This window comes from Centruroides sculpturatus, unplaced genomic scaffold, assembly GCF_000671375.1.
Source record: "Centruroides sculpturatus isolate CEXI.00-Female unplaced genomic scaffold, Cexi_2.0 scaffold748, whole genome shotgun sequence".
Lineage (NCBI taxonomy): Eukaryota > Metazoa > Arthropoda > Arachnida > Scorpiones > Buthidae > Centruroides > Centruroides sculpturatus.
Genome location: NW_019384939.1, coordinates 181,934 through 192,286, shown reverse-complemented (window position 1 = coordinate 192,286; position 10,353 = coordinate 181,934). Strand labels below are relative to the sequence as shown.

Sequence of the window (10,353 nt, the reverse complement as noted above, 5' to 3'; positions counted from 1 at the left end):
GGAAAATGTTGAGATAGCAATTGAGGTTTAACATAACTCAACTCTCAAAACTCAAAATAACTGAAACAAAAAGTAAAATAAATAATGTAAATATCAGTAACTAAATACAGCAGACTGAGTAGAGTCTCTACAGTCTTGTCATTCACCAGTCCAACATTCCCAGGGTAATGCAAATAAAACAAACAATTATTTACTGTGACATCATCTCAATATCAGGCTGCAATTTTTAACCACCTTTTAATTAAAAGAAAAAATTACATGATTTCTGATTCAGACCTGAAATTTGTATGTAGTTAATCAGGGTCTCTGGCACCTAAGCCTTCCATATCTGGCCTGAATTTTAGTGGTGTCTTGCCATTGATCATCATACTTCTGATAACAATCAAGTCATGCTGGTCATTTATTTAACTCCAGTATTTATACAGTTAATCATGGACTCCAGCCCTTAAGCTTTCAACATCTAGTCTCAATTTTCATTTATCTAACTCCACTATTGAGATTAATGAAAGACAGACAGGCAAAGGGACAGTGGGAATATACAGGTCTGCAATTTGAAAATTGCAGCCTAATATAAAAAAGAAAATATTTACCTAGTTGTGCAAATCTCTCATCACAACCTCGACGCACCATCAAAGCCATTGTGAAATAACCTGCCGTAAACCATTCCAACATCTCTGCTGGAGTGAAGGGACCTTGAAAAATGTAAATTTTGATAAGTTTTATTTTAAATAGAAATTAATCTATTATTTAAGCTTAGCATATCAGTTAATTATTATAAAATTATTCTTTTAATCAGCTACTATAGCTTTCATATCTTTTGCTGAAATTAAAACCATAGTCAAAAAATTAAAATCATAATATTTTGCTTAACAAAATAACTACATTCAGAATGCAGTAAATTACAAATCTATCAAGTTATGTTTTCCTTACCAACACCACTAAAATAATAATTAAAATTAATATTTTAATGATGAATTTGACTCTTAAGTCAGCAAACCAAGCCTTCCCTAGCTTCTAAAATTCTGAACATAGGAAACTATTTACTGTAGTGAATATCCTAATTTTCATATATTTTTCAAAAGTAATATATTCAATATGGTATTATAAAATTTTGCTCTATATTCAGAAACATCAGACTAAAATGTTATCCATTATACTTAAAACATAAATAAAATGTTTTTAACATACTACCATTATTCTTTTAATTTTAAAATAGTTAAAAAGTATCTAGGTCAGAGATCAGTAACTTTTCAAGAACTAATTTTTCAAATTTCATAAATGAATTACCCAGAGCTACATGATATATAAATGAAAAATATCCTTCAAATAGATTCAATTAAGTTATTAAAAAAAGAAAGTTTTATCTGTGTCCATTGTCCATTCACTAATATAAAAGCATTTATTTCTAGATTAGGAATTTACAATGGAAAAAATATGTAACTTTAAATTGGATATTTGTATATTTTTATTGTAATTTTATTTTTGAGAAAACAACTGTTCTCAATGAAAACATCTAAAAAATTCAAAAGAACAATAATAATTCTTATTCTGGTATTTAATTCTGAATAAAATTTAATTCTGTGATTTGCCAAGTGTCTGTATAAATACAATAAATAATTTGTGTTTGAATTACAATAATAATTCTATCATCTATAAAAGGTATCATGAAGAAATCTCACATCTCCAAAAGTACATGCATCCCAGACTAAAAATCACTTTTCTAGAGAAATGAACAAACACACACTAGTTTTTATACAGGGTGTATCAGAATGACGTTTTAAAGATTTGGGGGATTGTAGAGGATGAAATTTTAAACGTTTTGATATAAGCTATATCTATAACCTATAGCTGGATATATAGCTATATAACCTACAGCTGGAAATTTGAACTAAAGTGTCTACAGTGGTAGGAACTGCTTGACCACCCTTCACGTTGGTAGCTATCCTTCCATCCATAGTCATCATGTTATTGCTGTGAATGGAAGACTATAAACACACAACTACAGTAGTCTAACTGAGCCTATGTACAGGACGTTGTGTACTTAGTGCTTGTTGTCCTTCAGGTCCCTCCTTGTATCCACTGGCGCTGTGCTGTAAACACACAGCTAGTCAATGCGAATTCCTTGTGTATGCAACAGCTGTAGGAACAGTTCATAAGCTTACGGAGCGCATCTTTACAGCATTTAATACCATCAGAGTGGCATGGCATCTTACAGAAAGTCAGACAAAACACGGTTTGTCGTTGCACATTATGTAACAAAATTGGTGGTCGTCACATTGAAAATTGGCTGTAAACTAGTGCAGCCATTGATTCGATGTACAGTTTGATTGTACGCTACTGTTTTGTCAATAAAACTTGTCATAAATACTATATTCTGTTGTTGCATTCAGCATACCGACCGCATAGAACATGCAAAGTGCTGTAGAAACTTTATATCACATTTCTGGCCATAGGTTCCTTATATTAAAACATTCAAAATTTCATCCTCTACAATCCCTCAAATTTTTAAAACGTCATTCTGATAAACCCTGTATAATTTATAATTCAAGAACTAAAATTATATAAATTTAATAAGACCATTAAATTAATTAATTTTTTAAAATATAACATTATAACTCTTCTACTTTTATTCTTTCATAATAAAACAAATGCAACATAAAAACCTATCAGTCAGTAATAAGGTATATATAACAGGTGAAAGCATGCACAATTACCCTACAACAAAGTAATTATTAATTAAATTTATTAAACTTAATACATTATTACATTGGTTGATACCTGCAGAATGCTCTACTATAAAACAAAAAATAGAGAAACAAATTCAAACAGAATTTGATTTTTTCTTCATTTGTCGGTCATGAAATTTGTTCCATGAAGTGCCAGCTAGATAGTACTAGTTTAACAGGTAATTAGGTAAATGAAAAATCCATACTAGAAATTTCTAAGTAGAAAATATTGTGTTTATAGATATTTAAAAGGGCTAAAGGGACATTGAAAAAAAAAAATTGTATAAGGACCTTGAATAAGTTCTCGCTGTTTTTTTGTGAAAATTAACACTTTATTTAAAAAAAGTCGTAATAAACACGTCACTGAAAGTATTGTCCGTCGCTAGCCACTACTTTCTCCTATCATTCTAGCAGCATTTGAATTCCATGTCGGAAAAACGACACGTTTTTTGAGGCTATCCAAGAATCAACCCATTTTTTGGCATCTTCATAAGAACGAAAGTGCTGCTCAGCCAGGCCACGTGACATCGATCGGAACAAGTGATAATCGGAAGGGGCGATGTCTGGTGAATATGGCGGGTGGGGTAGGACTTCCCATTTAAGCGTTTCCAAGTACGTTTTCACCGGTTGTGCAACATGTGGCCGAGCATTGTCATGTTGCAAAATCACTTTGTCGTGTCTCTGCTCATATAGCGGCCGTTTTTCCTTCAATGCTTGGCTCAAACGCATCAATTGTAGTCGATAGCGATCTCCCGTGATAGTTTCGTTTGGTTTGAGCAGCTCGTAATAAACTACACCTAGCTGATCCCACCAAATGCAGAGCAGAAGCTTCGAACCATGGATATTCGGCCTTGCTGACGATGTTGATGCATGACCGGGCTTACCCCACGATTTTCTATGCTTAGGGTTATCGTAGTGTATCCACTTTTCATCACCAGTCATGATACGATGCAGAAAACCTTTCCTTTTCTGCCGTTGAAGCAGCTGTTCACATGTGAAAAGACGCCGTTCGACATCTCTCGGCTTCAACTCGTACGGCACCCAATGTCCTTGCTTTTGAATCATTCCTAATCCTTTTAAACGTTTCGAAACTGTTGTGTGATCAACTCCTAATGATTCTGCAAGTTCAGCTAGCGTCTGACATGAGTCTTCACGAAGTAATGCCTCTAATTCCTTGTCTTGGTGCACCAGATCGTTCTTTATCTTCAACATCAAAATCATTATTTTTGAAGCGTCTAAACCAATCTCTGCATGTTGTTTCTGACAGAGCATGGTCGCCGTAAGTCTCAACAAGAATTCTGTGTGCTTCAGCTGCAATTTTTTTGAATAAAATAGTGCAATAAAATTCCCCGCAAATACTCTTTTTTTGGCACGAAACTAGACATGTTTAACACAATGAAAAAATAAGTTGTTTACACTTTGATGAAATGACGTATACTGAATTTCAAGGTCGCTTATTGTACTTCCTTACAGATGTGTCACCATCTAAAAATAAACACACGTGGTTCTGGTAACGCCATCTGTTCGAAAACAGGAGAACTTATTCAAGGTCCTTATATATAAAATGACCTGATTTGCCAAGAAATTATCAACAAGTTGCTAAATATGTACAATATAGCAAAATAATAGATACTGATTTATTATATATTAAAAAATGTTTGTATATATGTTTACATAAGGAAAAGAGAAAGTATAAAAAATTTTTTTTAAAAACAGAACATGTTTCTAAAAATTGTTATAACTATTATTATTGTAAGGAAAACAAATTTTTTAAAAGCAGAACATATTTTTAAAAATTGTTATAACTATTATTATTGTAAGGAAAACAAATACAAAGTGTTTTTAATTAAAGTTTATATTTTAAAACAATATAATTTGGGAACTAATTTAGCAGAATAGCATCATATTTCACAAGTTTTGTGGTAATGGATTTTAATTTGAAATAAAAACAGTTAGTAACTAAAACATCCATAGGACAGTAAATGGCCCTGTAACACCACAGGAAATAATTCAAAATGTCTCAAAATTTACAATATACATGGTAACTGTGTGGTTATGGAACAGTATGTTCAATATAGGGATTGTATACCAGTTTACTGATAAATTGACAAAAAAAACATTCGGTAAACTTACTATTGGTAAATTTCAAAAATTTACCGGTAATTAGGTAAATGAAAAATCCATACTAGAAATTTCTATGTAGAAAATATTGTGTTTATAGATATTTAAAAGGGCTAAAGGGACATTGAAAAAAAAAAAAAAAAACAGGTAAGTGTAAGCAACAATATACCTCATTATTAATTTTATGTGAGGTATTTTTTGTTTAATTTTAATTTAATGACCATTCATCCAACAAGTGTTGAATCAGAAAGGGTATTCTCGGGATCTGGATTATTTTGTACAAACATTAGATCAAAAATTATTTATAGTCTTATCTCCTAATTAAGTTTCTTGAGAAGTTAATTTTAAAAAAGGGTAATCAATAAAATGGTATTAGGTACTATATATTATTTCTGTTGTATTTTTATTTTTCTGTATTATTTTATTTCTGTTTATTTCTATATTTATTATTATAGTTTATTTAGAATAACACTTTAATTTTTATATTTTTTATCTTTGAAATAAAAAATGTGAAATGGAAATCATAATGACTTATGTTTTTTATCACCTTAATTTTATTTTTCAAGAAAAAAATTTACCGATAAACTGGTATTTTAATTTTAATTTACTGAATTATTGGTAAATGAAAAAGTCAGTAAATTTACAATCCCTAGTTCAATATGATGGCCTCTATCATAGGAAGTTTGTATAATCACAAGTAAATGTGATTATACAAACTCCCTATGATAGTAATGATGCATACATTGTTGTTGTCATGTATATAACTGCATAACCACATAGTGTACCATGTGTATTGTATGTTTTATACCACTATTTTTACAGTCTGGCTCAATAAATATTTGCCAATATGTACTTTTATTTTTTTTTTTTTTTTTGTAAATTTTCGCCTAATTTAATTAATAATGTACTTTTAAAGTTAAAATTAATAACTTTTTTTTTTTTGATTCTTCACCTTTCAACAAAGATCAGTATTTAGCACCTTTTTTTCTCAGCTTAAATCAACAGGCATCTTGTTAGTTTCAAATCAAATATTACAGAATATGCTGTTGACATAACACTAATTAATAACAATTTTACAATGCTGTAGTCTTCAGTTATCCTCCATGTTTTAATCCTACAACTTGTGTGTTAATCCTAATAACTCAGGTAGGATGTGTTTATCCACTATCTTATAGACTTCTCTGCAACTGAAGATTATTTTAGGCAATATCTGCATCCATTTGATAAATGACCTCAGAGAATAAATTAATACATATTTTACAAATTAAATTTGGGAGTAAATTAATGCATATAATATAAAAGGTCTAGATATTCACTACAGAGTAATGTGACAATTCTGTAAAGGCAATCTCATCAAAAATGCTTTGAAATCACTTTATCACTTTTCTTTATTAACTTTCAATCTCTCATATATTATTGTTTACCTGTGTAGTGTGCTGATGATCCATTACAATTAAACCACATTGTTACCGAACTGCACAAAGTGTATTTACTTTTTAATAAACTTGCTAATCTGCCTTATACTGCTTCTTCTGAGCTCACCTTTATCAGATTGAAATTTCCTGATTTTTTTTGAATGCATACAACATTTCAACAACATTCACTTTTATAGATATTTTTTATCAGTATATTACCACTAGATGGAATGAGTCTTTGCATTCTTTCTCATAATACTCACAATATACCATCACACATATATGTTCTAGGACAGATACATTACTCAATACTCTTTTTTTTTATTTGTACCGCTCACTTGTTGAATGAGCTCAAGGATTTATTCCACTTACATTATACAACTTTTAAGAACATTTGTAAAAAGAAATTGTATATATTTTAAGATCTTTTTTTGTCTTTACACAATTATTTTTCACATTTGTAAATTTTACAACTACACCTATTTTTTCCTACTTTATTACTTGTTGCTGTTTGTTTTATTGCTATTTTTTTTAAAATCAGGGATTTTTGAGGTGTTAATTACTTGTTCTCTTAGAACATTACCATATGTAACATTAACAAGTTCACGGCATTACAAGGCACACGTGACTCGTATGGACATGTCTAGTTAGGATTACAGACATAATTGCTTGTTTTTTTGTGGGGCTGCGAATATATTTTGATAATGTAATTCTACAATCATCATACTTTATATATCAATATTATTTTAATAGGTGCAATAAAATATATTAATTTAATAGTACAAGGCACGGGTGACTGTGCCACAATGTATTAAAATAGACTATGAGTCACCCATGACTCATAACGCCCAGCAGCTGCCTAAACATTTATCTACTGACGCCATGAACATGTTAAAGAATAAAGTTTTGAGACATTTTGAATCACATAATATTGCAGCACCAGTTACTGCCCCAGTGGACATTTTCATAGCTAACTTTTTGTTTCAAATAAAATTCCATCACTACTGAAGTTGCCATGTAAAATATGGTGTTATTCTGCTGATTAGTTTCCAAGTTATATATTTTTGAAATAATCTGAAGTTCAAATTCAATGTATAAATACCTTGTATTTCTCCTTGTGGATCTCTATAAAACCATTTATATGCATCATCATGATGAATAGGAAGAATAGTTGTTTTATCTGCTATTTGTGATGAAACCCTCTGTTCTTCCTACAATGAAAGACAAACAATTACATATTTATTATTGCTTTTATATTATTAATTTTTTCCTTAGAATTTTGTAATAATGTTACTCATAAATCAACTAAATATATATTAATATATAATAATGTAAACTTCTTATTTATAATTTAACTCATTTAAAATAAGAACACACTGTTTTTATGAATATTTTCATTCAAGAATCATAATTAAAGTTATTCTGAAAATATTAAACTTTTATATTTGAAATAAGGATTTTATCTCTATTTCAAACAGAAAAGAGTAATCAATTGATAAAGGTGGGAAAGGTCAAATTTTGACTTTTTAACAAAATAATCCCTGGCCCTATTGTTCAATGATTTTAAACAACCCATGAACATCTACTAGCAGCAAGTGGGATGATAGTAGCAGTGTCCACAAATGCCCAATTTGGTGATCATCTCTTGTGGGTATCATCTGTCACTGTGTGAGATTTGTGTTGAATGTGGAAAGACCACACACAGCCCATGATATATATATCAATAGAATAAACATAAAAGTCAAATAATTTTTAGTGATAGTTTGAGAAATGCAGTAACTGTTTATAGAAAACATAATGTTGCAATATATTTTTATCAGAATATTACATTTTATCTGTAGACTTCTTTTCATCTAAAAAACAATTATATCAATTCAATTTAATTCAATTCTTTATTGTATGAACCTTAGTTCATTAGAAGAGAGTATTCCATAAACACTGAAGTTAGTACAATTTAACAAATTGATATACAGTAGAGCGTCGTTTATCCGAATCAATTGGAGACTGGGGTTATTCGGATAACTTATTTTTTGAATAACTGATTATGCATGAAAAAATATATTAACCTATCCCATGTTGACATTTTTCTCCATCGCGTGTTGCTTCACGTTGAATTTTCATCAATGTTAAGCCCAACTTAATGTAAACTTTTTAAAATAATAACTGTGGCCATTGTATCGTTAAAAATTATTTCTTTATTTTTTACAAACAAAATAAATATATTGAAAAATATAAAAACAAAAATCTTACAAACAAAAAATAAAAATTTATACTTTAGAACAGGGATGGCCAACAGTTTTTGCCCCCGGGCCAGATTGGAAAGAAAACTTTCCGTGGGCTGAACCAGAAATTGCCCTAGGAAGATTTTGTGGTGTCACCCCGTAGAGACTGAATTGTAGATAGAGATTGCAGATACATTTTTCACATTATCATGCTTTATCAACACTCTATGCTGTACTTAAGAGATTTGTAATGGAGGATTAACTCTAAACGCATTGTGAGTTGTTGACTTTTTTTTTTAGGCGTCAAAATTTTTCATCAAGCTATTTTGAAAGATTGATCGCAGGCTACATAAATTCATTAGACGGGCCGGATCTGGCCCGTGGGCCGTATGTTGGCCATGACTGCTTTAGAAGTTAATCTAGTATAAAAAATGTTTGATTCAGCACCACACACAGTCCTCAGAAAAACACCAGACAAAAGTGCCAGTGCTGCCAGCTAAAACACACACATCAACAAAAAAAAAAAAATATTGGAGTAGCCCAAGATATAGCCAAAGATTGCAGCGCCACAGCACTAGCGAAAATTTAAATTTGCCGACTGGAATTCTTTCGGATAACCGACTTGCGGATAAACAACGCTCTACTGTAATAGTTTAGTACTAAACAATAATACACAATAATAAATATTTTTATACATATTATGTAAATCTAAAATTAGTAAAATTTTAACAAATTACAGTGGAACCGCGCTTAATGAGCATAATTCGTTCCAGAATCTTACTCATAATGTGAAACACTCATTAAGCAAAATAATTTTTTCCATAGAAATTAATGTAAAATACAATAATGAGAGTTCCACGTCAAAAAAATACTCAAATATTTTATGTATAATGTTTATTCAAAAAAATTATACAATATACATTGTTAAGAAGTGTGAATCATCATCTTTTCTTTTAGCACAGAATGAACCAACCTGGAATGTGAATTTGATTTACAGAAAACAAAAAAACCAGATAATATGTCTGATGAATATGCCAAATTCTTGGGCTATGTAAAGGCTATAATTAAATATTAGAAATTAATTAATTTGAATAGAGGAAGATTATGCTGCCATCTTATATTAAATTTAATAATTATAAATAAATAATTTTTAATTTAGACATTTATGGAATTTAATTTGGAATTGGTCATTAAATTTAGTATGAGATGGTTGTTTACTGTATAAGGGCTATGATTGTCGAAGTTTATACTTAATATGTGTGAACACAAGTTTGGAAAAATGTGTGATCACAAGCAACCCTAAGATGCCAGCAGAATAAGTGTTAAACACAGACTGATGGAGTATGTGCACAATCTGAAATTTTCCCTCTCCCCTCTCCTTGCCATTTGTTATACGAAACAAGTATTGCTTGTTAAGCGAGTCAATTTTTTACAATTTGTTTTGCTCGTTATGCGAGGTTCTTGTTAAGCGAGGTTTAACTGTAATTAAATAGCTTAGTCCAGGATACCACAAAATAAACTACACAAAAATAATCATTTTTTTGAAAAGCAAGATGCAAGATAAATTAATTATAGCTTTGCAAATACTTTTTCCTATTTGATACAGTGAAAGAATACATGTTCCCAAGTTTCATAGTTTGCAAACTACATTTACTGCAAACTCTCTCAGGGCCTATTATTAGTTTACCGTTATACATCAAAATATAATTTTGACCACATCTCAGCTGTTGAATTAATCATTTTATATGATAATTCATGTCCATAAACAAATAATCTTCACACATCTAAGTTGTTTTAAAAATACAACATAATTGAAAATGCTTGTTCTTTTCCAGCAATAACCAATCTTCTTGTATGCTTTGTTTGTAA

At 30.2% G+C, this 10,353-nt stretch overlaps 1 protein-coding gene across 3 annotated transcripts in view; it reads right to left on the bottom strand.

Annotated features, from left to right (window-relative positions):
- Nucleotides 1-292: 292 nt before the first annotated feature.
- LOC111632102 (GRB10-interacting GYF protein 2-like) overlaps nucleotides 293-10,353 on the bottom strand; it is a 94,952-nt gene continuing 84,891 nt past the window's right edge. For 2 of the 3 annotated variants that reach the window (XM_023376469.1, XM_023376470.1), the window contains exons 12-13: nucleotides 7,365-7,473; nucleotides 293-692 (exon numbers count right to left, since the gene is read on the bottom strand). In XM_023376469.1, the coding sequence (XP_023232237.1) occupies nucleotides 478-692; nucleotides 7,365-7,473 (324 nt within the window). In that variant the 3' untranslated portion in view covers nucleotides 293-477. The remainder of the gene's footprint in view (nucleotides 693-7,364; nucleotides 7,474-10,353) is intronic. The other variant, XM_023376471.1, reaches the window with a different exon arrangement.